General features: G+C 38.9%; 1 protein-coding gene across 1 annotated transcript in view; it reads right to left on the bottom strand.

Moving 5' to 3' along the window:
• The window catches only part of dennd6b (DENN/MADD domain containing 6B), a 110,661-nt gene that overhangs the window by 22,707 nt on the left and 65,200 nt on the right, over nucleotides 1–22,754 (bottom strand). Inside the window, exons 12-15 of the mRNA XM_043713204.1 lie at nucleotides 20,702–20,797; nucleotides 17,944–18,038; nucleotides 14,135–14,200; nucleotides 6,457–6,521 (exon numbers count right to left, since the gene is read on the bottom strand). Of these exons, the coding sequence (XP_043569139.1) occupies nucleotides 6,457–6,521; nucleotides 14,135–14,200; nucleotides 17,944–18,038; nucleotides 20,702–20,797 (322 nt within the window). The remainder of the gene's footprint in view (nucleotides 1–6,456; nucleotides 6,522–14,134; nucleotides 14,201–17,943; nucleotides 18,039–20,701; nucleotides 20,798–22,754) is intronic.

The following is a 22,754-nucleotide window of genomic DNA, read 5'->3' as shown; positions in this document are numbered from 1 at the left end:
TACAGAGATACTGGACATTCAACCTCAATCAAAATCAATTCGCACATACTCTAACCATCAGAAAGCCTAATAACTTCAGAAGGGAAAATCAAGAGCTTGAGGAAAACCACAGCCTGGTTTCACAAGGGGGGAGCCCTTTCTTCACCAACAAGCTGCTGCACAAACAGCTTCTCCACAGGCTTCCATCCCCAACGAGCAGCTTCACAACCAAGAACAATAGAGGCCAAACAGAAAAGCTGAAAGCTCAAAATTACTGCCAATCGTTGGTTCTAGGTTCTAATTGTGTTTAATCTAGCTAATAGTGTATTTATATATTACTGTTCTCTGTACTGTTAAAAATCACAACACTAGGTTATAGTCCAACAGGTTTATTTGGAAATACAAATTTTCGGAGCACTGCTCCTTCATAAGGTAGCTAGTGGGACAGGATCATAAGCCATAGAATTTATACTATACTATTAAAAGATCAAAGTGTCAGTCGATTATGTCAATTTCCTGGTTATATTCCATTTACCCACATTTCTTGTATTATACTTACCTTTTTTGTTTGTATTTAAATAAATGCAGAGATCCTTTTGCCCTGAAATACTTGTTGGCTGCCTCCTTCATTTCACATTGCCAAAATAAGTCCAGTGTTCAGAACAAGGGATCCAGTGGGGATTCAAACCACTTAAAAATCAGAATATTACTGATTGCAAACCCTCCATCCACTGCTGGTCACAGGCCTCCAGTCTGAACAATAACCTTTTGTCTCTTATTGTCAAGCCAAGTTTGTATCCAACTGGCTGGCTCACCCTGGATCCCATGTGATCTAACCTTACTAACCAGCCTACCATGCAAAACCTTGTCAAAGCCATTGCTAAAGTTCATGTAGACAACATTTACTGCTCTGCCTTCATCTATCTTCTTGGTCATCTCTTCAGAATACTCAAAATTATAAAACAACTTCCCATGCATAAAGCCATGCTGACTATCCCTATCAGTCCTTGCCTTTCCAAATGCATGTAGATCCTATCTCTCAGAATCCCCTCCAACAACTTACCAACCACTAATGTTAGGCCCACAAATCTGTACTTCCCTGGTGTTTCCTTGCAGCCTCTCTAAAATAATGGCACAATATTTTCCACCCTCCAGTTTTCCAGCACCAAACCCATGGCTGTCAATGATAGCAATGTCTCTGCTCGGGGCCCCACAAGTTCTTCTTTAGCTTCCCATAATGTTCTGGGATACACTTGATCGGGTCCCAGTGATTAATCCATTTTTAGGTGTTTTAAGACTTCCAACACCACCTCTCTGTAATGCAGAAAATCTTTTCAAAATATCACTATTTATTTCCAAGTTACCTAGCTTCCATTTTTTTTTCCACAGTAAATACTGACACAAAATATTTGTTTTGAATCTCATCCATCTTGTGTGGTTCCATACCTAGACAGCCTTGTTGATCTTTTAGTGGCTCTATTCTTTCCCTAGTTACTCCTTTGTCCTTAATATATTTGTAGAATCTCTTTGGATTGTCCACTACCCTGTCTGCCAAAGCTACCTAATGTTCTCTTTTTGCCCTCCAGATTTCTCCCTAAAGTGTACTCTTACACCTCTTACTCAGAGTCATAGAGTCATAGTCATAGAGATGTACAGCATGGAAGCAGACCCTTCGGTCGAATCCGTCCATGCCGACCAGATATCCCAACCCAATCTAGTCCCACCTGCCAGCACCCGGCCCATATCCCTCCAAACCCTTCCTATTCATTTACCCATCCAGATGCCTTTTAAATGTTGCAATTTAAATGTTACTAGCCTCCACCAAGTTCTCTGGCAGCTCATTCCATACATGTACCATCCTGTGTGTGAAAAAGTTGCCCTGTAGGTCTCTTTTATACATTTCCCCTCTCACCCAAAACCTATGCCCTCTAGTTCTGGACTCCCCAACCCCAGGGAAAAGACTTTGCTTATTTACCCTATTCATGCCCTTCATATCCTCCAACCTTGGCAACATCCTTGTAAATCTTTTCTGAATTCTTTCACATTTCACAGCATCTTTCTGATAGGAAGGAGACCAGAATTGCACGCAATATTCCAACAGCGGCCTTACCAATGTCCTGTACAGCCGCAACATGACCTCCCAACTCCTATACTCAATACTCTGACCAATAAAGGAAAACATACCAAGCACCTTCTTCACTATCCTATTTACCTGCGACTCCACTTTCAAGAGGCTATGAACCTGCACTCCAAGGTCTCTTTGTTCAGCAACACTCCCTAGGACCTTACCATTAAGGGTATAAGTCCTGCTAAGATTTGCTTTCCCAAAATGCAGCACCTCGCATTTATCTGAATTAAACTCCATCTGTCACTTCTCAGCCCATTTGCCCATCTGGTCAAGATCCTGTTGTAATCTGAGGTAACCCTCTTCGCTGTCCACTACACCTCCAATTTTGGTGTCATCTGCAAACTTACTAACTGTACCTCTTATGTTCGCATCCAAATCATTTATGTAAATGACAAAAAGTAGAGGACCCAGCACCAATCCTTGTGGCACTCCACTGGTCGCAGGCCTCCGGTCTGAAAAACAACGCTCCACCACCACCCTCTGTCTTCTACCTTCGAGCCAGTTCTGTATCCAAATGGCTAGTTCTCCCTGTATTCCGTGAGATCTAACCTTGCTAACCAGTCTCCCATGGGGAACCTTGTCGAACACCTTACTGAAGTCCACATGGATTACATTTACCGCTCTGCCCTCATCAATCCTCTTTGTTACTTCCTCAAAAAACTCAATCAAGTTTGTGAGACATGATTTCTCACGCACAAAGACTATCCCTAATCAGTCCTTGCCTTTCCAAATACATGTACATTCTGGGATTGTACTCCAAGGGATTCACTTGGTCCTAGCTTATCTATACCTGACATGTGTCTCCTTTTTTTTTGACCAGAACCTCAATATCGCTGGTCATCCAGTGTTCCCTACGCCTGCCAGCCTTGCCCTTCACACTAACAGGAACATGCAGGCAACGAAATTCCCGTTAACTCACTTTTGAAAGTGTCCTACTTACCAGACATCCCTTGACCTGTGAACAACCTCCCTCAATCAACTTTTGAAAGTTCCTATATAATACCATCAACAATTGGCCTTGCCCCAATTTAGAAATTTAACTTGAGCACCAGGTCTATTCTTCTTAACTATTTAAAAACCAATAGAATTATCGTCACTGGTCCCAAAGTACTCTCCCACTAACACCTCAGTCACTTGCCCTGCCTTATTCCCCAAAAGGCGGTTGGGTTTTGCCACTTCTCTAGTCAGAGCATCTACGTATTGATTGAGAAAGTTTCCTTGAACACACTTAAACTCCTTTGCACCCAAACCCTTAACACTATTGTAGTCCCAGTTTATGTCTGCAAAGTTAAAACCCCCTACTATTACAACCCAGTATTCTTACAGATGTGATCTCCTTATGGATTTGCTCCCCGATTTTCCGCTGATGACTGGGGGAAACCTACATTACAATTTCAAAGTGAAAACCTCTTTCTTATATCTGAATTCTGCACATATTGTTTCACTGGACAATCTCCCAGGAATATCCTCTAAGTACTGCTGTGATTTTTTTCGTAGTGCCTCCCGTTCTATCCTGCCTCTATCAACTGTACCCCAGATCATGGAGCTGCTCGTCCTGATCCCCCCTCAGCCATGTTTCTGAAATAGCTATGATATCCCAGTCTCATGTTCCCATCCACACCCTGCGTTCATCTGCCTTTCCTGTTAGGCCTCTTGCATTGAACTAAATGCATTTTAATTCATCACTCTTCTCTCCTTCCCTGCCATGCTCTTGTCTATCTTGTCTATTTAACTTGGTCTCTTTAACATCTGTACCAGTCTCAACATTTCTCTTGTCTCACGACTGCTGAGGGCCCACCCAGCTGCCAGACTAATTTAAACCTTCCCGAGTAAGCTCCAGCCAATCTCTCTGCCAGGATATTGGACCCCTGTAGTTCAGGTACAACATTTCCATCTTGTACTGGTCCCCAGAGGAAATCCCAATGATCCAAAAATCCGAATCCCTGCCCCTGCAGCGGCTCCTTAGCCACGCATTAATATGCCCAATTCTCCTTTTCATTCTCTCACTTGACCTGGGAGTAATCCAGAGATTACTACCCCGGAGGTCCTACTTTTTAACCTCCTGTCTAACTCCCTATATTTACTCATCAAGACCACATCCCTTTTCCGACCTATATCATTGGTACCATTCTGTACAATGACCTCCAGCTGCTCACTCTCCTCTGAGAATTTGCTGTAACTCGTCCGAGACATAATTGACCTTGGCACTTGGGAGGCAAAACACCATCTTGGAATCTTGCTTGCAGCTGCAGCTTAGATTGGAGAGTTTCCAGTCACAGTTGCTCACTTGAACTTCGCTATACCCTGCTTTAAAGCAGAGCTTGTTGTGCTGCTAATGACCTGCCTTCTGCTACTACTTTACCCTGACAGGCTATACCCACAACAGTATCTCTCATTCTTCTAAATTCCTGTGAGTAGCGTCCCAGCCTGTTTAATGTTTGCTCATAAGACAATCATCCCATAACAGGGATCATCGAAGTGAACCTTCTGTCAATTGCTTCCAATCAAATAATGTCTTTCCTTACCAAAATTACTCATAGTACACCAGAGAAAATAACAAAAGAATTGTGGATGCTAGGAATCTGAAACAAACAAATTGATAGAAAATCTCAGGAGGTTCAGTGACTTCTGTTTAGAGGTGGACCCAAAACAAACCATTACTTTACAGTTAAGTAAAAAACAATCCTTTCCCATCCAATCTACAGATTAATTTAACTTTTCTTTCCTCAGTTCCTGTCCTATGAACTATGAAGCCTTTTCCTTGAATCCTCACACAGTAGAGATCTCAGACTTTCTCAGCTTTGCATAGCCAACACTCCTGATCTGTAAAGTTTTCATAAATATACAGAGTTAATTTATTTCTTTATTGTCTGAACAATCTCCTTTTTATAAGAAAGCCCATACCTACATCTAACTTCAGTCAGATCTCCTGTGAACTGCCCAAAAGCTTTTCCACTGTTTAGGTTTATTCTAAGCTAAAATCAAAACTTTATTTTAAAGCCAAAAGTAAGCAACGTCCATCAATGCTTTTTCTCTATCATAACCCCACAATATAAACAAATATCCATTAAAGGTCCTGAAGACTTTCAGTGATTACTGTCTGATACATATTGGTTTAATATCCTGGTTCCTGAAAAACTGTTCTGGTCAACTTTAAACTAAAATAGAGTAAAGTAATGCCCATATGTCATTAAACCTCAATTCTAACAAAAAACGTGATTAATATATATATAAATCACACACCTTTCATCACACTGTTTGAAAGTTGCCTTCATGGAAGAACAGCTATTCTCTCTTCTCTTATGGCATTTAATTCCTCTGTCTAATGATAGAAAATTAGACAGTGCACTTAAAAAAGGAAAACTTTCAAACAGGAAATGATCAAGGTAGAAATGAAGCATACTTGCATAAATAGTAAATTAATTGCATAAAAGCTAAATTATCTTTGATGAACAGAAAATTAAACTGTAGCTTAAAATACTATGAGTTAATTCTAAAGTGAATACTACAAAACAATGCAAAAAGAAAGAGGAGCCATGCAAATTAGCAGACTAGAAAGGTTGTGCCACAAATATTCTATACGCAATAGAAATTACAGTCAGATCTAGGAGATAGAAAAGGAAATTTTCATGTGGGTGTGAAAAATAGCAGAGAAATATTTGTAAACTTTGCCCTCACTGTCAGAATGTGCCAAACAATAATGAAGCACCTGAAAAATAAATCACAATTTATAACAGGTTGTTTAAGCAACTCTTTCGAAGAAATTGAAAGCTATTGGTTCAGATTTCAGAGTGATATCTGACTTTACAGACCTTAAGTTTGATTTTTCCGATTTGGTTCCCACTTCGTCAGTCACTAAGCATATTAACATGAGGCTGTCACTTTACTTTTAACAAATCAGCATAAGTTTATTATACAAAAAAAAACAAAACTACAAACAAGACATTTTGAAAAGATTTTATAAAAAATAAAACCAACTTTTTTTTCCTAGCAATATTCTTTACAGACATACAATTCCAGTGAAGTATTACTCTATTCTAACATTCATTATTTTTGTAAAGGCTGTCTATAGCTCACAGTTCCAAATATTTTTGTGACTCTGTTTGAACAACACAGAAAACTAAAACCCTACTTACTTCTACTTTACAATCCAAATTCCCAAAAATAATAAACTTTCACTGCAGTGTCTGTGTCTCTTCCTTTTATCTTATGTCTTATGATTCTATATCATAGTTAGATGAACACCATCGACCTCAGCACTTTCTAGATTAGAGAGATGATAGTGAAGCAAACCAGGATATATGCCAAGATCCTTAACTTGGTCTCAAATTAAAACAATTATGATTTACCTTTAAAAGCCGTTTAATAAATGCCTTGTCTTTGTGCAGAAATGTTTTGTAAGACGTGTAGATACCTATTGAGAAAAAAAAGAGAAAATTTGTTTTAAATTATTTTTATTCATTTTCTTTGAGGGAGAAGCCATCAGCAAAGTCTAATTACAGATGAGATAGAGCAAGCTGCTGTGTGTGAATGGAGATTTGGCCAGCAGGAAGTAGCACACTGTTCTGTGAAATATGGACCAGTTGGTGATGATAAAGGTCTTCTGCTTCTCAACAACTATGCAACTAGCTTTTTGGGGAGCTGAACAGCTTGGGCACGTGAATGTTTGATTAAAAACTCCTTTGAAAGAGAAAGAGTTGGCTCCCTTCTTTGCAGCAAAAAAGCACCTCATGTCCTGTTAGCAATTATTGTAAGAGGTTTTCTTACAAAACCAGTAAATCAAAGTGTGAACCAGTTTTGTTACGCCTCTTGCATGCTAAAGAAAGTACTTGGAGATTAATATCAGGAGCAGCATGTTTCAAAAAGCCAGAAGAGTCACCTCAATGGACAGGAACCATTGAACTGCCTTCCAAGTCTTTCCCTCTGTCCATAACACTTTTTTCTTTTAAACTGTGTGTATGTTGGGGACATTTGTAAAGGACTAGATTTTGAACTAGGAGAGTTCACGTCAACAGATCATAACTGTTTTCCCGCAGCAAGAATTTATTTTTCTGAAATAAATCATAATTTTTGTCAAGTACAGAAACATGACTTATACTTACTGTAAACCATGGTCTAATAGAAAGGCAAATCAGGGAATCCTGCATACTTTTCAAAGTCTTTAATTTTTGTGTCAGCCACAGTAGTAGGGCTTGATTATGAAGGGCTTTTGCCCGAAACGTCGATTTTGCCTGTCCTCGGAGGCTGCCTGAATTGCTGTGCTCTTCCAGCACCACTAATCCAGAACTTGATTTCCAGCACACTACCCCAATGAGATTCAACATGGAAGAAAGCAATTGTTTTTGGGAAGTCAGCAGATTTACAGCCTGAGCATTATTGTATTCCTCTAAAAAGAACCTAAAATCAAAATATTAAGCAAGTGTTATTGAGACCAACAGATAAACTTTTAAATGAAAATAGATGACTCTCTCAAAACTACAGCAGTAGTTTGCCCTTCAACTTCTCACAGGTTAAAATATCCTATTAAAATAATATTTAAGCAATGGACGATAACTAAACTAAAGTTATGAAAGAGGTCAGTGATAAATGTGATGGAATGGATACAGACCAAACTGGGCATGGAGGATACATTTCTCATTGACATATTCTTCCCCATTGTCTATGATAAAATCAGTGATAAGAAAATACCAACATTGTGGTAATTGAAATATTAACGGAATGTCCTTTTAGTAATGGGCTGTGTAAAAGAAGTCACATGATAATAGAGGAGATAGCTTGCGAAATCCCAATGGGCCAACCAAGTTGTAATTTTTAAAAATTCATTCACAGGATTGCGGGTGATACTGGCTAGATTAATCGCCCTATGAACAGTTAAGAGTATTAAGTCATTGCTATGGGTCTGAAGTCACGTGTAGGCCAGACCAGGTAAAGGTGACAGTTTCCTTCCCTAAAAGGATATTAATGAACCAGATAGGTTTTTCCTGACAATTTTCAGTGGTGCCATGGTCATCGTTAGATCTTACTACCAGATTTTTATTGATTTTGAATTCCACCATCTCCCATAGCGGGAATCAAACCGTGATCCCCAGATAATTACCTGGATCACTTGATTAATAATTTTGCAATCTTACTACGAGACTACACCATTAACATCTGCCTTGACATCGACAGTCTATTTGAAAAATTCATTGCAATAGTTGTTTGGGAACGGAGCTGCAGGCCATATCAATTGGCTTGGATCTGAATTGGCAATTAACGTATGACTTATCTTCAGAGAACAGTTCCTTGCCTATGAATAGATGTTGTTTCTGGCAAGCGTAAATGAGCCACTCTTAATAAAAATCTAGAATTAAGAGTCTAATGACGATCGTGAAACATCATTGTTGATTGCCAGAAAAGCCCATCCTTACCTGGTCTGATCGACATGTGACTTCACATGTGACCACAGCAATTTGGTAGAGTTTTAACTGTCCTCTGAAATTGCCGAGCAACCCATCAAGGAACAATCATAACCAAGTGTCTAAATATAAATGAAACTGGATCGGCCAACTGGCATCTATCTGTTCAGGCATGAGAAAAAAACTGCCTTGTTGACCATGCAAAGGTATCCTTGTGTACATTTGGGAGCCTGTGCAATAATTGGGAGAGCAATCTCACAATTGAGAATGTTCATGAAATCATACCTCATAGACAATGTTCTAGATACCATCACCATCCTGTTCCACCAGCAGGACAGGCAAGCAGAGGTGATGGCACAGTTGGGAGGGAGCTGCCCTGGGAGCCCTCAACATCAACTCTGGACACCATGAAGTCTCATGACATCGGGTGAAACATGGGCAATGAAATCTCCTGCTGATCACTACATAGCTTCCCGTGAGGGTGTCAAGAGCATAGAATATAGTCTCAGTGGGGAATTTCAATTTCTACCATATGGATTAGTGGCAGTGCTACTGAGAGTGGTTGACTCCAAAAAGACATGCTATAGACTGGATCTGCAGCAGGTGGTGAGTGAACCAAGAGGGAAAACCATACTTGACCTCATTCTCATCAATCTGCCTGTGGTAGATGCATATTTCCATGACAGCATTGGTAAGTTTAACCACTGCATAATGTGTATGGAGACAAAGTCCAGCCCTTACATCATTATGATAGGGTTGCACAACATGCTAAATGAGACAGACTTTGAACAGGTCTAGCAAATCAAGACTGAACATCTATGGAGTAATGCAAGCCATTGCAGTAGTAGAATCATACTCCAATACAATCTGCAATCTGGCCCAGCATATAGCTTGACGGTAGAGAACAGAGTGTGGTAGTAAAGACTGGAGGCCTGTGACCAGTAATGTATCGCAAAGATCAATGCTGGGTCTACTATTGTTCATCATTGAGGTAAATGATTAGGATGAGAGTACAAAGCAGCATGGTTAGTAAATTTGCAAATGACACTAATGTGGATAATTAAGAAGACTGTCAAAGAGTACAACACCATCTCGATCAATTGGGTCAGTGGCCTGAGAAATGGCAAATGGAGTTTAATTCCGATAAATGTGAGGTGTTGCACGTTGGTAAGATGAACCAAGACAGGATTTGCACAGTTAATAGCAGAGCTCTGGGAAGTGTTTTTGAACAGAGAGACCGAGAGATGCAGGTACTTAGTTCTTTGAAAACAACATCACTGGTAGACAGGGTGAAGCCGCCGCCGTTTGGCACCCCTACCTTCACTGGGTACAGGAGCTGAGAGTTTGGAGAGTCCACATTTGGAGGACTGCGTACAATTCTGGTCGCCCTATTACAAGAGGAATGTTATTAAATTGGAAGGGGTGCAGAAAAGAATGTTATCAAGACTGGAAGGTTTGAGTTACAAGGAGAGGCTGGATAGGGAGAAAGAAAGGGTCACTTGACCCAAAACGCTAATTTGATTTCTCTCCACAGATGCTGCCAGACCTGCTGAGCTTCTCCAGCAATTTCTATTTTTGTTTCTAACTGACAGCATCCAGTTCTTTTTTTTAAGCCAAGTGATAAACCCTGGTTCAATGATTAGTGCAGAATAACATGCCAGGAACAGCATACCTAAAAATTAACCCGAGGCTACAAAACATGACTACTTGCATGCTGAACAGCATGAGCAGCAAGTGATAAACTGAGATAAGCGATTCAAACAGATCTATGCTCTACAGTCCTGCCAGATTCAGTCGTGAACGGTGGTGGACAACTAAAGTTACTGGAGAATGAGATTCTAAAATATCCCCATCAAATTTGTGTAAAATTGCATTTGCAACAATCTTCTAAATTTGATTCATTCCCCATGGTATCAAGAAATATTTGAAGGTACTGGATACTGCAAAGGCCATGGACCCTGACAACATTCCAATGATAGTATTAAAGACTTGTGCTCCAGAACTTGTTGCATCCCGAGTTAAGCTTTTCCAGTATGGCTAAAACACTGGTTTCTACCCATCAATGTGGAAAATTACCCAGATACGTCCAACACAAAAAAAACAAGACAAATCAAACCTGGCCAACAGTTCAACAATAAAGCTGCTCAATAATAACCTGCTCACTAATGACCAGTTGAGATTCTGCCACTCAGCTCCTGACTTCAGCTTTGCTTCAAACATGGACAAAGGAGCTAAATTCCATAGGTGAGGGGAATATGAGGCCACTTGCAAGCTAAAACCAATGAGAATTGACTGGGGGCAATCTGCTAGGAGGAATCATTTCTGGCACAAAGAAAGATGGTTGTGGTTGCTACAGGTCAGTCATCTCAGTCCCAGGTCATCTCTGCAGGAGTTCCTCAAAGTAATATTCTCAGTACAACCACCTTCAGCTGCTTCATCAATGACCTTCCTTTCATCACTAGGTCATAAGTGAGGATATTTGCCAATTACTGCAATGTTCTACATCATTCATGATTTCTCAGATACTGAAGCAGTCCATATTCAAATGCAACAAGATCTGGACAATATCCAGATTTTGGCTGACTAGTAGCAAGTAGCATTCACAGCACACAAATGCAAGGCAATGACCATCTCCAATCACAGACAATCTAACCACCGTTCCTTGACATACAAGGGTGTTACCATCACTGAATCCTTCGCTATCAACATCCTGGGAATTACCAGTGACCAGAAAACGACCTGGACAAACCATATAAATCTACTGTCTACAAGAACAGGTCAGAGGCTTAAATATTGCTACTCATAACTCTCCTCCTGACTTCCCAAGTCTGCGCACCAACTACAAAGCACAAGTTAGGAGTGTGATGGAATACTCCCCACCTGGTTGGATGACTGCAGTTTGAACAATGCTCAAGAAGCCTGCTTGATTGGTGCCACACCCACAAACATCCATTCCCTCCACCACCAACGCTCAGTATTAACAATGTATACTTCCATCACCAATGCATACTACAAGATGCACTGCAGAAATTTGCCAAAGATCCTTAGGCAATATTTTCCAAATGCATGATTACTAACACTTTGAAAGACAATGTAGCAGATACATAGGAATACTACGATCAGCAAACTCCCCTTCAAGTGACTCACTATCTTTACTTGGAAATATATCACCATTCTTTCAATGCCATTGTGTCATGAAATTCTTTCCCTAACTACATCATGGATTTATCTAAATACATAGACTGCAACTGTTCAAGAAGGCAGTTCACCTCACAAATCAGAATATTGGTTTGACGCTATATATACTTCCACACGAGCAAACCGATTGGAATAGATGAAAATGATCTCTAAATGAAACATGCTTACGCATATTTTCAAATATATCTGGAGTTACAATGACATAACCAACTGGTTCAGGACTGGACTGGTAATATTCGATGTAGACTGAGGTGATAATGAAGAGTTTACAGAATTAGATGCTTATCTTAAAGTTGTTTACAATGTAAATTACTTATTCAATCAGTTTCAATCTGAGATATTGGTTACAGAGGGTGGATTTGTTAATTATTGAATGATTTTTGTGGTGGGGTCACACCCAACATGCAGCTGCAAGAAATTATGGCACTCTTTTTATCTTTCCACTATAACAATCGACTGCCTTTACCACTTTACCCAGAAACCCATACTAAATATTGCTCAGTCTATATGAAGTACTCTTAAACATGTGCAATACTAGTTTTTACCCATAATCTTCTGTCCTGCTAGTGATAGTTTGACTAGAAATATAGCACTTCAGATCAACTTCATCATAGAAGGTCCAGTTATATTTGTCATTTCAAGAATGAAAAGTCTAATTTTGTATTACCTTCTTATCCTTACTGTTATAGAAATGATATCAAAACTAAGAGTTTTGCAATATGCCCACAGCTTGGGACTTTACTTTTCTGTCTCAGTAATCAGAGATGAATGCAAGATTCAAAACTATGGCCAAGTCAAACAACAACAGTTTCTGATTGTCATGATACAAACTGTAATATCGGCCAACATTCAGATGTCTTTCATAACCTCTTAAACCTGTATCAATCAGTACTCCAGGAATCAGCTTCTTCTCTTCAAACTGAATAGCATTATGTAAAACCACCATTCTTTAACCAATGTGCAATACTCTGTACCTATTTTTATTGCATTTATAAAACAGAGACATTAAATACAATAGCAAGGAAGCAATGTTAAACCTTTAGAATTTACTAGTTAGACCTCAGTTGCAGCATTATATCCAATTCTGGACACCACACCTTGTTTCAAGGCCTGAGAGGGGTTGCAAAGAAATGTTAGTGGAACTTTTCTGGAGATGCAAGGCTTCAGTCACAGGGAGGCCGGAGACACTATTGTTATTCTATTTGAATTAATATGGGTTAAGAGGACATTTGATAAGTGGTGTCCAATATCAGGAAGGGCTTTGATAGAGAAACTGTTTCCACTAGAAGGATTGTGAATCAAGGATACAGATTTAAGGCAATTGGGGGAAAAGAAAACTAGAGGTGATTTATGAAAGAAAAAAAAGCAGATAAACATAATGATATAAGTGCACAAACTTAAATGATAATGGAAGCAACTTCAATCACAGCTGAAAAGGGGATTAAATAATTGAGGGAAAGATTTACAGGACTGAGGGGAAAAAGCAAGGCAGTGGGATTAACTGGGTTACTTTATTAAAGAACATGCAGACATGATCAGCCAAATGGCCTTCTGCGCTGTATCGTTCTTTGACTTAATGTTAAATGCAATTGCTTTCTTATTATTATCATGCAAAGTTTCAGTTGTTGAGATTTTTATCTGACTTATTTATCTCAGGATGAGAATTCCTCTTACTGCAACTCGCAAGTGCTGGAAGAGTTACTAATCTCTTGCCTAATCTATCTTTCACAACTTTTATGAATCATGTCTTTCAACCCTCTTATTTCCTGTTGGTTCAATTACAAAATCCTCAAAAGAGAAATCAAACCAATCAGAGAAGTGTGAGATATTGTTAGATCATGTCTGCCTCACTGCGCCACCCAATTGTCATCAGGAGGTAATCTTTATTGTCTGGACTGAATTTGAACTCATTTTTTAAAAAGTGAAAGGTCAGTGAATGTCTGTCATGATCCTCCATCTTAACTTTCAGAAACTCCTGAGAATAGAAAGTTATCTTTCTACAGTCTAATAAGCTGAAAAATGACTTAAGGATTCCATTCGAAAACATAGAATTCTTAAGGGTCTTGACAGGGTAAATATTGGAGAGGATATTTTCACTCAAGAGAGAACTTTGGACCAAAGGTCACAGCTTCAGAATTAAAAGACACCAATTTTACAATGAGATAAGGAGGAATTTCCTCTATCAGAGAGTTCAGCGACTTTGGAATTCCTTGCCACAGACAGCTGTGTGGGCAGAGTCCTTGTATATATATTAAAGGCGGAGACATATTCTTGATCAGTAGGGGAGTCAGGGGTTATGGGGAAAGGGCATGAAAGTGAATGTGAGGGGTGTGGGATCAGCCATGGTCCTATTAAATGGCAGAAAAGTTGAGGGGCCAAATGACCTCTTCATGTTCCCATTTCTTATGGTCTAAAAGGAGACCTCCAGTACCTGGTTTTGTGTCTAGTGTTCTAAGCTTCATCAGTTTCTTCGCTTTAATTTGCTTGGGTAAATCACCTGAAAAAAAAATCAGAATGAGATTGCCAAGTTACAGGTTATGTTTCAAAGGGAATTCAAAAACCTATTAAGTATGAACTCAGTTTAAGTTATAGTGTATCAATGAGAATGTATGTGACAGATTGCAAAACTATACAAGCTTGAAGCATGTACAGAAAGCAGCAGTAGCGCAGCTCAGGCAGAAAAAGACATTAGATTAGATTACATTACAGTGTGGAAACAGGCCCTTCGGCCCAACAAGTCCACACCGACCCACCGAAGCGCAACCCACCCATACTCCTACATTTACCCCTTACCCAACACGATGGGCAATTTATCATGGCCAATTCACCTGACCTGCACATCTTTGGACTGTGGGAAGAAACCGGAGCACCCGGAGGAAACCCACGCAGACACGGGGAGAACGTGCAAACTCCACACAGTCAATCAGTCGCCTGAGGTGGGAATTGAACCCGGGTCTCCGGCACGGTGAGGCAGCAGTGCTAACCACTGTGCCACCGTGCCGCCTACAGAAAGCAGCCCATGTTCTATACTTGCAAACTGGAACAAGCTGACAGCTCAAGTGAATTCCTCAGGCAACAAATGATATAAGGATGACTGGCTGAATTTGTAGATGTAAAGTTCCCTTATTTAAATAGGCTTCCTGCTTGTGGAATACTTGCTCAAACCACAATAACTAAATGCTAGTCGTCTCATAACAGGATAATGAGCCAGTCGAGAGTTACACAAGTGCTACATCTGGTTCTTAAATGTATTAAAGATTTGGGTTCCTTGATTACTACAGGTCAGCTCCAATTTAGCTGAAAAATGGGAAATTAGCTTCATCCCATTTGATAAATTTATGGAATTTGTTTCTATGGAAGTACAGGTGTTTTCTTGTGTTAATTATTTGGGCAGTCCAAAAACTGATCTAGTATTTTGCCTTTACCCAAAGATGTGCACTCTTCTCCACTTAAATGTTAATCTAATATTGTTTCACCTACTCAACACAGAAAATAAATTTTGTAGTCTCCACATGAAAAACTTTTGCAAGCCTAGCATTCCCCTGAGATAATCTTAAATTGGTAATTCCACGTCACTCCTCATAAACAAAACAAATAGCCTTTCCTTAATCACCTCAGTCAAAATGTTCATAATTTATTTTTTAAAATCTCTATCAAATGTTCTTAGCCATGAAAATTGTGCCAGGATCTCTCTTCAAAAATAGATCCTAATGTCATTTGACTTGCATTTCCTAAGTATACTATCCTCATTACACAGCTCTCAGCAGTATCCTAAAGCTTTCTAGAACAATAGGGTTGTCCTCACTTTCCACCTGAACTAGTCCCCACATTCAAAGAATCACTCCTCCATCATTTCTGCCATCTTCAGCAGGATGCCGCCACCACCAAACATTTATCCGTCCCTTACACTGTTAGCATCCAGTAGAGACTGTTCCCTATGTGACAACATTATCCACTCTTCCATCACTCTCAACAGTTCCCAATTCCTCAATAGCACCTTCCTATATAATCACAGAAGGTGCACCACTTGCCCACTCACCTCCTCCCTCCACACTGTCCAAGACCCTAAACAGACTTTCAAGATGAATTGGTCTTATACTTGTATTTCTTTCAATTTAGTCTATTGTACTCACTGCTCACAAGTGAGACTAAACACACTCTGAGTGGCTACTTTGTGGAAGATTTCTACTGTCTGCAGGAATGTCCCTGACCTTCCAGATCCTTCTCATTGCAATAAACCACCTTACTCTCATGCTAACATTTCTGTTCAAGACGTACTCCAATGGGGTGCCAAAGTACAACACAAATTCAAAGAACAACAGTTCATTTTCCAGAGGCACTTTCCAGCCTCTAGTACTTAGTAATGAATTTCACAACTTTATACTTCATCTCCTCACATCTGTCCTGCATTCTTCTTGCATTCTTTTCATCGCCCTTCAAAAGATTTTTTTTTAAAAACTGCTTTCAGCCAGGAGGACCCATTTTCAGCCTTCCAGGCCTTAATTTATATACCCATTTTATAAGTCTACTTTCTTTCAAGTCAATTAGCAACCCTTGTCTCTTGTACTGGGCCTCCACAAAATTTATTCCCTTTGCTCTTCTCTCACTTCTGTCAAAAGTATAACAACCTCCATTTTCTAACCCCTATCAACTAGAGACTAAGCTATCCTAGACTGGATATTGTGTAATGAGAGAGGATTAATTAGCAACATTATAGTGCAAAGATGTTTTGGGGGAAAAAAGCAGACATAATATGGTAGATTCTTCATTAAGATGGAGAGTGACACAATTAAATCTGAACCTAAGGTCCTGAATTGAAAGAAAGCTAACTTTGATGGTATGAGGCATGCATTGGTGAGAGTAAGCTAGCAAAGAATACTTAAGGGGTTTATGGTGGATAGGAAATAGCAGACATTTAAAGAACACATGGATGAATTTCATCAATTGTATATCCTTATCTGGCATAAAAGTCAAACAGGGAAGGTGGCTTAACCATAGCTAATAAGGGAAATCAGGGTTAAAGAGGAGAGCATATAAATTGGCCAGAAAAAGCAGCAAATTTGAGGACTGGGAGAAAATTAAAATACAGCAAAGGACGACAAAGGGCTTAATTCAGAAAGGGAAAATAGAATATGAAAGTAAGCTATTGGAAAAAATAAAAACAGACTGCAAAAGCTTCTATAGCTATGTGATGAGAAAAAGATTGGTGAAGACAAATGCAAGTGAATTCATAATGGACAAAGAGATGACAGACCAGTTGGACAAGTACTTTGGATCGGTCTTCACTAAGGAGGACACAAATAATCTTCAAGAAATGTTAGGGGAAAGGGAGGATCAAACATAAAGGAGGAACTGAAAGGAAATTCTTACTAGTCAGGAAATAGTATTGGGAAATTGAGGGGATTAAAAGCCGATAAGTGCCCACAGCCTGATGCTCTGCATCCCAGAGTACTTAAGGGAGTTGCTGTAGAAATAGTGGACATATTAGTGATCATTTTCTAGCATTCTGCAGACTCTGGAAGAGCTCCAATCAATGGAATGGAGGGTAGCTAATGTAACCACAAATCTTTAAAAAAGGAATGAGAGAGAAAATGGGTAATTATAGGCCTGTTAGCTTGACATCAGTGATAGGGAAAATGGTGGAGTCAATTATTAAGGATGTAATAACTGGAATAATTTGGAAAGCGATGACAGAATTAGTTCTACTCAGCTTGATTCACTAAAAGGAAGTCATGTTTGACAGTCTTCTGGATTTTTTTGAGGGTATGACCAGTAGAGTGGACAAAGGTGAATCAGTATATGTTGTGTATCTAGTCTTTCAAAAGGCTTTTTGACAAGGTTCCATACAAGAGATTAGTAAGGAAAATTAATGCTCATCGTATCGGAGGTAATGTATTGACATGAATAGAGAACTGGTTGGCAGAGAGTTTTAATAAACCAGGCCTTTTCAGACTGGCAAGCAGTGATGAGTGGGGTGCACACAAAACTAAGAATTCAAATACACAAAGATTTCTGCCAAGGTGAACATTGTAAAATCTTGAGGGGCTAAATAGCCTACTTAGTTTTCAAGTTCTTACAAAATCAGGCAAAAAGAATGGACACTTAATCAGCATACAATCATGTCACCATATGTAAATGATTCATCATGCATTTACCTCAAAGTTAAAAAGAAATTGCTGAACCGATTATCATGAACACAATGCTAAGCGCACCTATTTATGCTCGACATTTGCTTCTTACCTGACATTCTCACATCTCCAATACGAATAACGTGTGGCCAGTGTTGGAATGTTTTGATGAAGAAAGGATTTGTCACACCCAAGATAACATTTGGCCTAGTAAAAATAAATTACAACACGAAACTTGGAATAAAATTGCAAGCATTAGTTAAAATAACCCACTCGAGATATGGTGCTTCAAGACTGAAACATTAAAGAATACACAAATGAAAGATTGTTACAAAGGTTTCTAAAAATCTAGTTTAACCTTTAAAAGGATTTGCTTACTATTAATGAGTCAGGAAATCCCCTAATTAGTATATTTGAATATAAAGAACCTTTCTCCAGCTTATTATTCCTCTCTCATGCATGGAATGGAGGGAGTATTAAAAGCTAGCATTTGTACAACATACTTCAAGACTTCTATTTTTTGCTATCCGGACACTACTTAGTGTGAGGTTATGGTTTATTGATTGTTCTTCCTCCACTTTTTTTCCCTGTCTTCCTTCCAGGAAAGATGTGACTCTCAACTTTCTCTCATTGCACACAGCACTAACTATCCTTGAGAGATCTAAATTTCTAACTCTATTATCTAGTATTTTCTGTTTTAATTTAAGAACTTGCAAGTTTATCTTGCATTTGGATGACCAGAATTAAAAGCAGTGTACAGGACTTGGCCTTTTACTTAATTTAACTTCATATTTACTGAATATTTAACTTCAGTAATGACAGCTGAAGGCTTTAGGTAGCTGTTTTGGCCAGAGTGACAAAAGACCCAAGTGGGTTCGTACTAGTCTGACACACCTGTTGAAAAATCTGTTTTAGCCACAGTCTATGGGATAATTGATCATTAATATGTTTGAAGTGTGCCTGGAAGGGGCACCTGAACATTTGATTAGGAGCAATGTTTGTGAAGCAAAACATACAGCCTCCACATATATACTTCCACTAAAGGTGTGCAGAACAAACAATGGTGAATATCAAGATGGTTCAGACACAAAGAGGGATCTCAGTTAAATCACCAGATGTTCTGGGTAGACGATGCACAGAGAAAATGTAATGTTCTACACCTGCAAGGGGTAGGGTGGTAAAGGAGGCCACTGAGATAACTCTGTAGAGGCCAGTATCCTGTTACCAAGTTACCCTTTATTTACATGTGCATTGTACTTGAAAATGGTCCAGCTTCCACAGAGTCAGCTCTCAGAGTGAACAGAACCTCTGACACTGTCAGCCAAGGTTAACAGCCCCAATCAGGGAACTCATACTCTATGAAGTCCATCTGGCTGACCTTGCTATAATCACTAAAGCCACCGGATAAATAATGCAATAGAGTGGGGATGAAAATTCCATCAGGATGTGGGTTCAGTTCCACAAAAAAAACAAAATCTCTAACCTCACATTACTTCACTTAATATCCCTTTTTGTTTAAAATTCTTCAACCAACATCACTATAAACAAATAATCTGATCATTTATCTCACATTGAGGAATCTTGCTGCAAAAATGTGCTCCTTTATTTTCTATATTAATAACAATGTCTATACTTCAAAAGTACATAGTCCGTAATCCACTTTGCAACACTGAAGACATCAAAATGTACAACAGAAATGCAGACCTTTTTCCTCAGTCTTGCCATTTTAAGTTTGCACTTTATTTTCCTCTTGGTTATATCTTTGTAAGATTTTTAAAAGTTTGAGGTGTTACCATCCTCTCCTTTGATGTTGTGGCCATTTCAGAGATATGGATAGAGCAGGGACAGGAATGGTTGTTGCAGGTTCTGGGGTTTAGATGTTTCAGTCAGAACAAGGAAGGTAGTAAAAGAGGGAGAGGTGTGGCATTGTTAGCCAAGAACAGTATGACAGTGGCAGAAAGGACATTTGATGAGTACTCACCTGAGGTACTATGGGCAGAGATTAGAAACAGGAAAGGAAAGGTTACCCTGTTGGGAGTCCTCTACAGGCCTCCCAAAAGTTCCAGAGACCATCACTTATCTCTGCTGAGTTCCCTTTAATGCTAGGTCAGCTGATTGGAAACAGGATGGGTTTTTGCATGCTCCCATCTACTCAAATCTGCACCAAAAACCTTGTACTTTTACCAAAAAACCTTGGTACTTTTACCAAGCCTTTTTTAGCCAATAAAGTACTGTGACACAGTCATTATTGTAATGTAGGAAACACAGCAGCCAATTTTCACATAGCAAAATCCCTATAAGGTTGAATGTAATGATTATATATTCTGTTTTTCTGACATTGATAAGTATTGATGAGGACATTGGTAACCCGCTGACCATTCTTGGAAATACTGCCATGATATTATTTACAATCTGAGAGAGCAGACAGGATCTTGATCTAGCATGTCATCCAAATTATGACACCTCAAAGTATAGCACTTCCTCAGTGGAGTGTCAACCCACAATGTTGTGTAGATAGCCTGTGACTTGAACCCATAATTTCAGTCAGAAGCAAGAATTCCACCAACTGAGCCAAAGGACTGAAGTGGTTCAAAACAACTCTCCACCAACATCTTCAACTAGGTACGTGTAATATGTGCTAGCACAACCGGCCATGCACACATCTCACAAATGAATTTGAAAAGCTCTCACACAGGAAAGAAGTCTTGCTCCAAAGCATGGTTACTGGTTTCTTACTTGCTCAGGAGGATGGCAGCAAAGTTTCATCATTGTACAAGTTACAGCAACTGAGAAGTTTCATTTCAATGTGCAAAATCCTGATCTCTAAACTACCGCTTCAATAAGAATCACTTTTTGGCGTTTTAACTTACGGCGCCTGTGTTCGTGTTGTGTACTCTTTAAATTCAGTGTCATGGATGGTGAAGTAAGGTCGATAGTCACAGCAGTATCTCAGGGGCTCAATACAGCTACAACAGAGAACACAAATACTTGCAGGAAATTGGTATACTATATTCGGATTTATAAATTCTCTGGAGAAGTGTGTTGACAAATTTGCCCAAACAGAAACCTCAATGTTTTAAACAAAAAGTAGTCAACACAAAAACAAAATCTCAATAACCAAAATGAAAATCTAAGCATATATAAAATATAAATTTACCCCTCAGCAAACTCTATTAGCTAGTTTCTGACAATAATTTCATATAATACGCATAAAAAATATATTGACCAGTTTTTAATAAAGCAAATAAATTCTGCAGCATCCTCTTATAATTAACATACACAATATCAAATAAACTGGTATAATTAGAGATAGTCAAATACTCAAGGCAAATGCTGTTGTTAGTGGCAGAAACTGTGGTGATTGTCTTTAGAGCAGAAATAATGAATAATAAATCGGAAAAAAATGTTTCAGTGCAGTAGGTACGTAACCAGTGGACAGAAATTTAAGGAAATTGGCAATGACTAAGAGACAACATAATGCATTTTTTTTTCTTACACAAATGAGCTATGATGTTCTGGAATGCACAAGCCAAAAGGTAGTGAAGGCAGACCTAACAATAATTTGAAAAGATGAATTAATGTTTGAAGTGAAAAATCTGTAGGGCTCGAAAGAAAGGACAGAGAATTGAGACTAACTTGACTCACAGACCTCCTGCCAAGCTGCATCAGTCTGCAGTTCTAGATTATTGTGAAAATTGATCATGCAAAAGCTTCTTGAAAAAAAATGCATATGCTAAACAAGTTAAGGTACAAGCAATCCTCAACTTCATTTCTGATCATCAATTTTGCTGTCTGCATTGAACTTCACAATGTGCCTTGAAGTTAGACTAGTCATCCCACAGTTACCTGAGTCTGTTCCGCCTCCCTTATTAGGCAGATTCCCAAGATATACACTACATCACAGTTCCCTAATACCATAAGCCGGTCATTGTTGGAAATTTGTCCAGTCTTCATCTTATCAAGGATTTAGCTCTGTAATTTGCTGATGTATCTTTGCAGCTGTTGATTTTATTTCCCTCATTAACGGAGAGGCAAAAGTGTGCACAATATTGTAAATGAGGTGCAATTAAGGTTCTATATAACTTCAGTGTTTCTTTCCTGCATCTGCATTCCATGCCTTTAGATATAAAACGAATATTCCAACTGATTTGTACAGTTGTAGTAAGACTTCCCTCCTCTTACATATCAACTCCCTTGAAATAAGGGCCAATGTTCCATCAGTCTTCCTGGTTATCTGCTCTGCCTGTGTGCTACATTTCTGTATTTCGTGAACAAGTACCCCCAGTCCCTTTGTGTGGCAGCTTTCTGCAATTTTTCTCCATATAAATACTATTCTTCTGTTATCCCTTCCAAAAAACAAATTTGTATTTTCCCACATTATATTTCTTTTGTCAACATTTTGCCCTCTCAATCAATTAATATTTCTCTGTAACTGTTTGTATTCCTGTTGCAACCGGCCTTTCCACCTAATTTTTTGTCATCTGCAAATTTTGCTCCAGTGCATATGTTTTGTTAATCCAAATCATTAATATATATTGTGAACAGTTGCAGTCTCAGCACTTTTCCCAGTGGAACTCCACTGGTTACAGGTCACCAACCTGAAAAATAACCCCTTATTCCCATTCGCTGTTAGCTGCCCATCCTGTCAATCTGCCATCCATGCCAATGCATTTAAACTATTTAAATTGGCAGATTGTGGCGACTGTTGAAGCTTTTCACTGTTTTTTTTTACTGCATTATTCACTGTAAAATGCAAGTGACAATAAATCATTCAATTCAATTCAACACCTTTTCTATGTTCTGGTCTACTTGTTCTGTCAATTCTAATAAAAGGTCGACAGACATGCCAAAATTCTTCAAACCTCTATTCTACTTAATCTATTTTTTTTTTACTCTGTTTTTACTTCCAAAATTTATTACAGT

Source organism: Chiloscyllium plagiosum, chromosome 23 (assembly GCF_004010195.1).
Source record: "Chiloscyllium plagiosum isolate BGI_BamShark_2017 chromosome 23, ASM401019v2, whole genome shotgun sequence".
Taxonomy (NCBI): domain Eukaryota; kingdom Metazoa; phylum Chordata; class Chondrichthyes; order Orectolobiformes; family Hemiscylliidae; genus Chiloscyllium; species Chiloscyllium plagiosum.
Note: the sequence above shows the minus strand (reverse complement) of the source record. Positions and strands in the feature narration are given on the sequence as shown.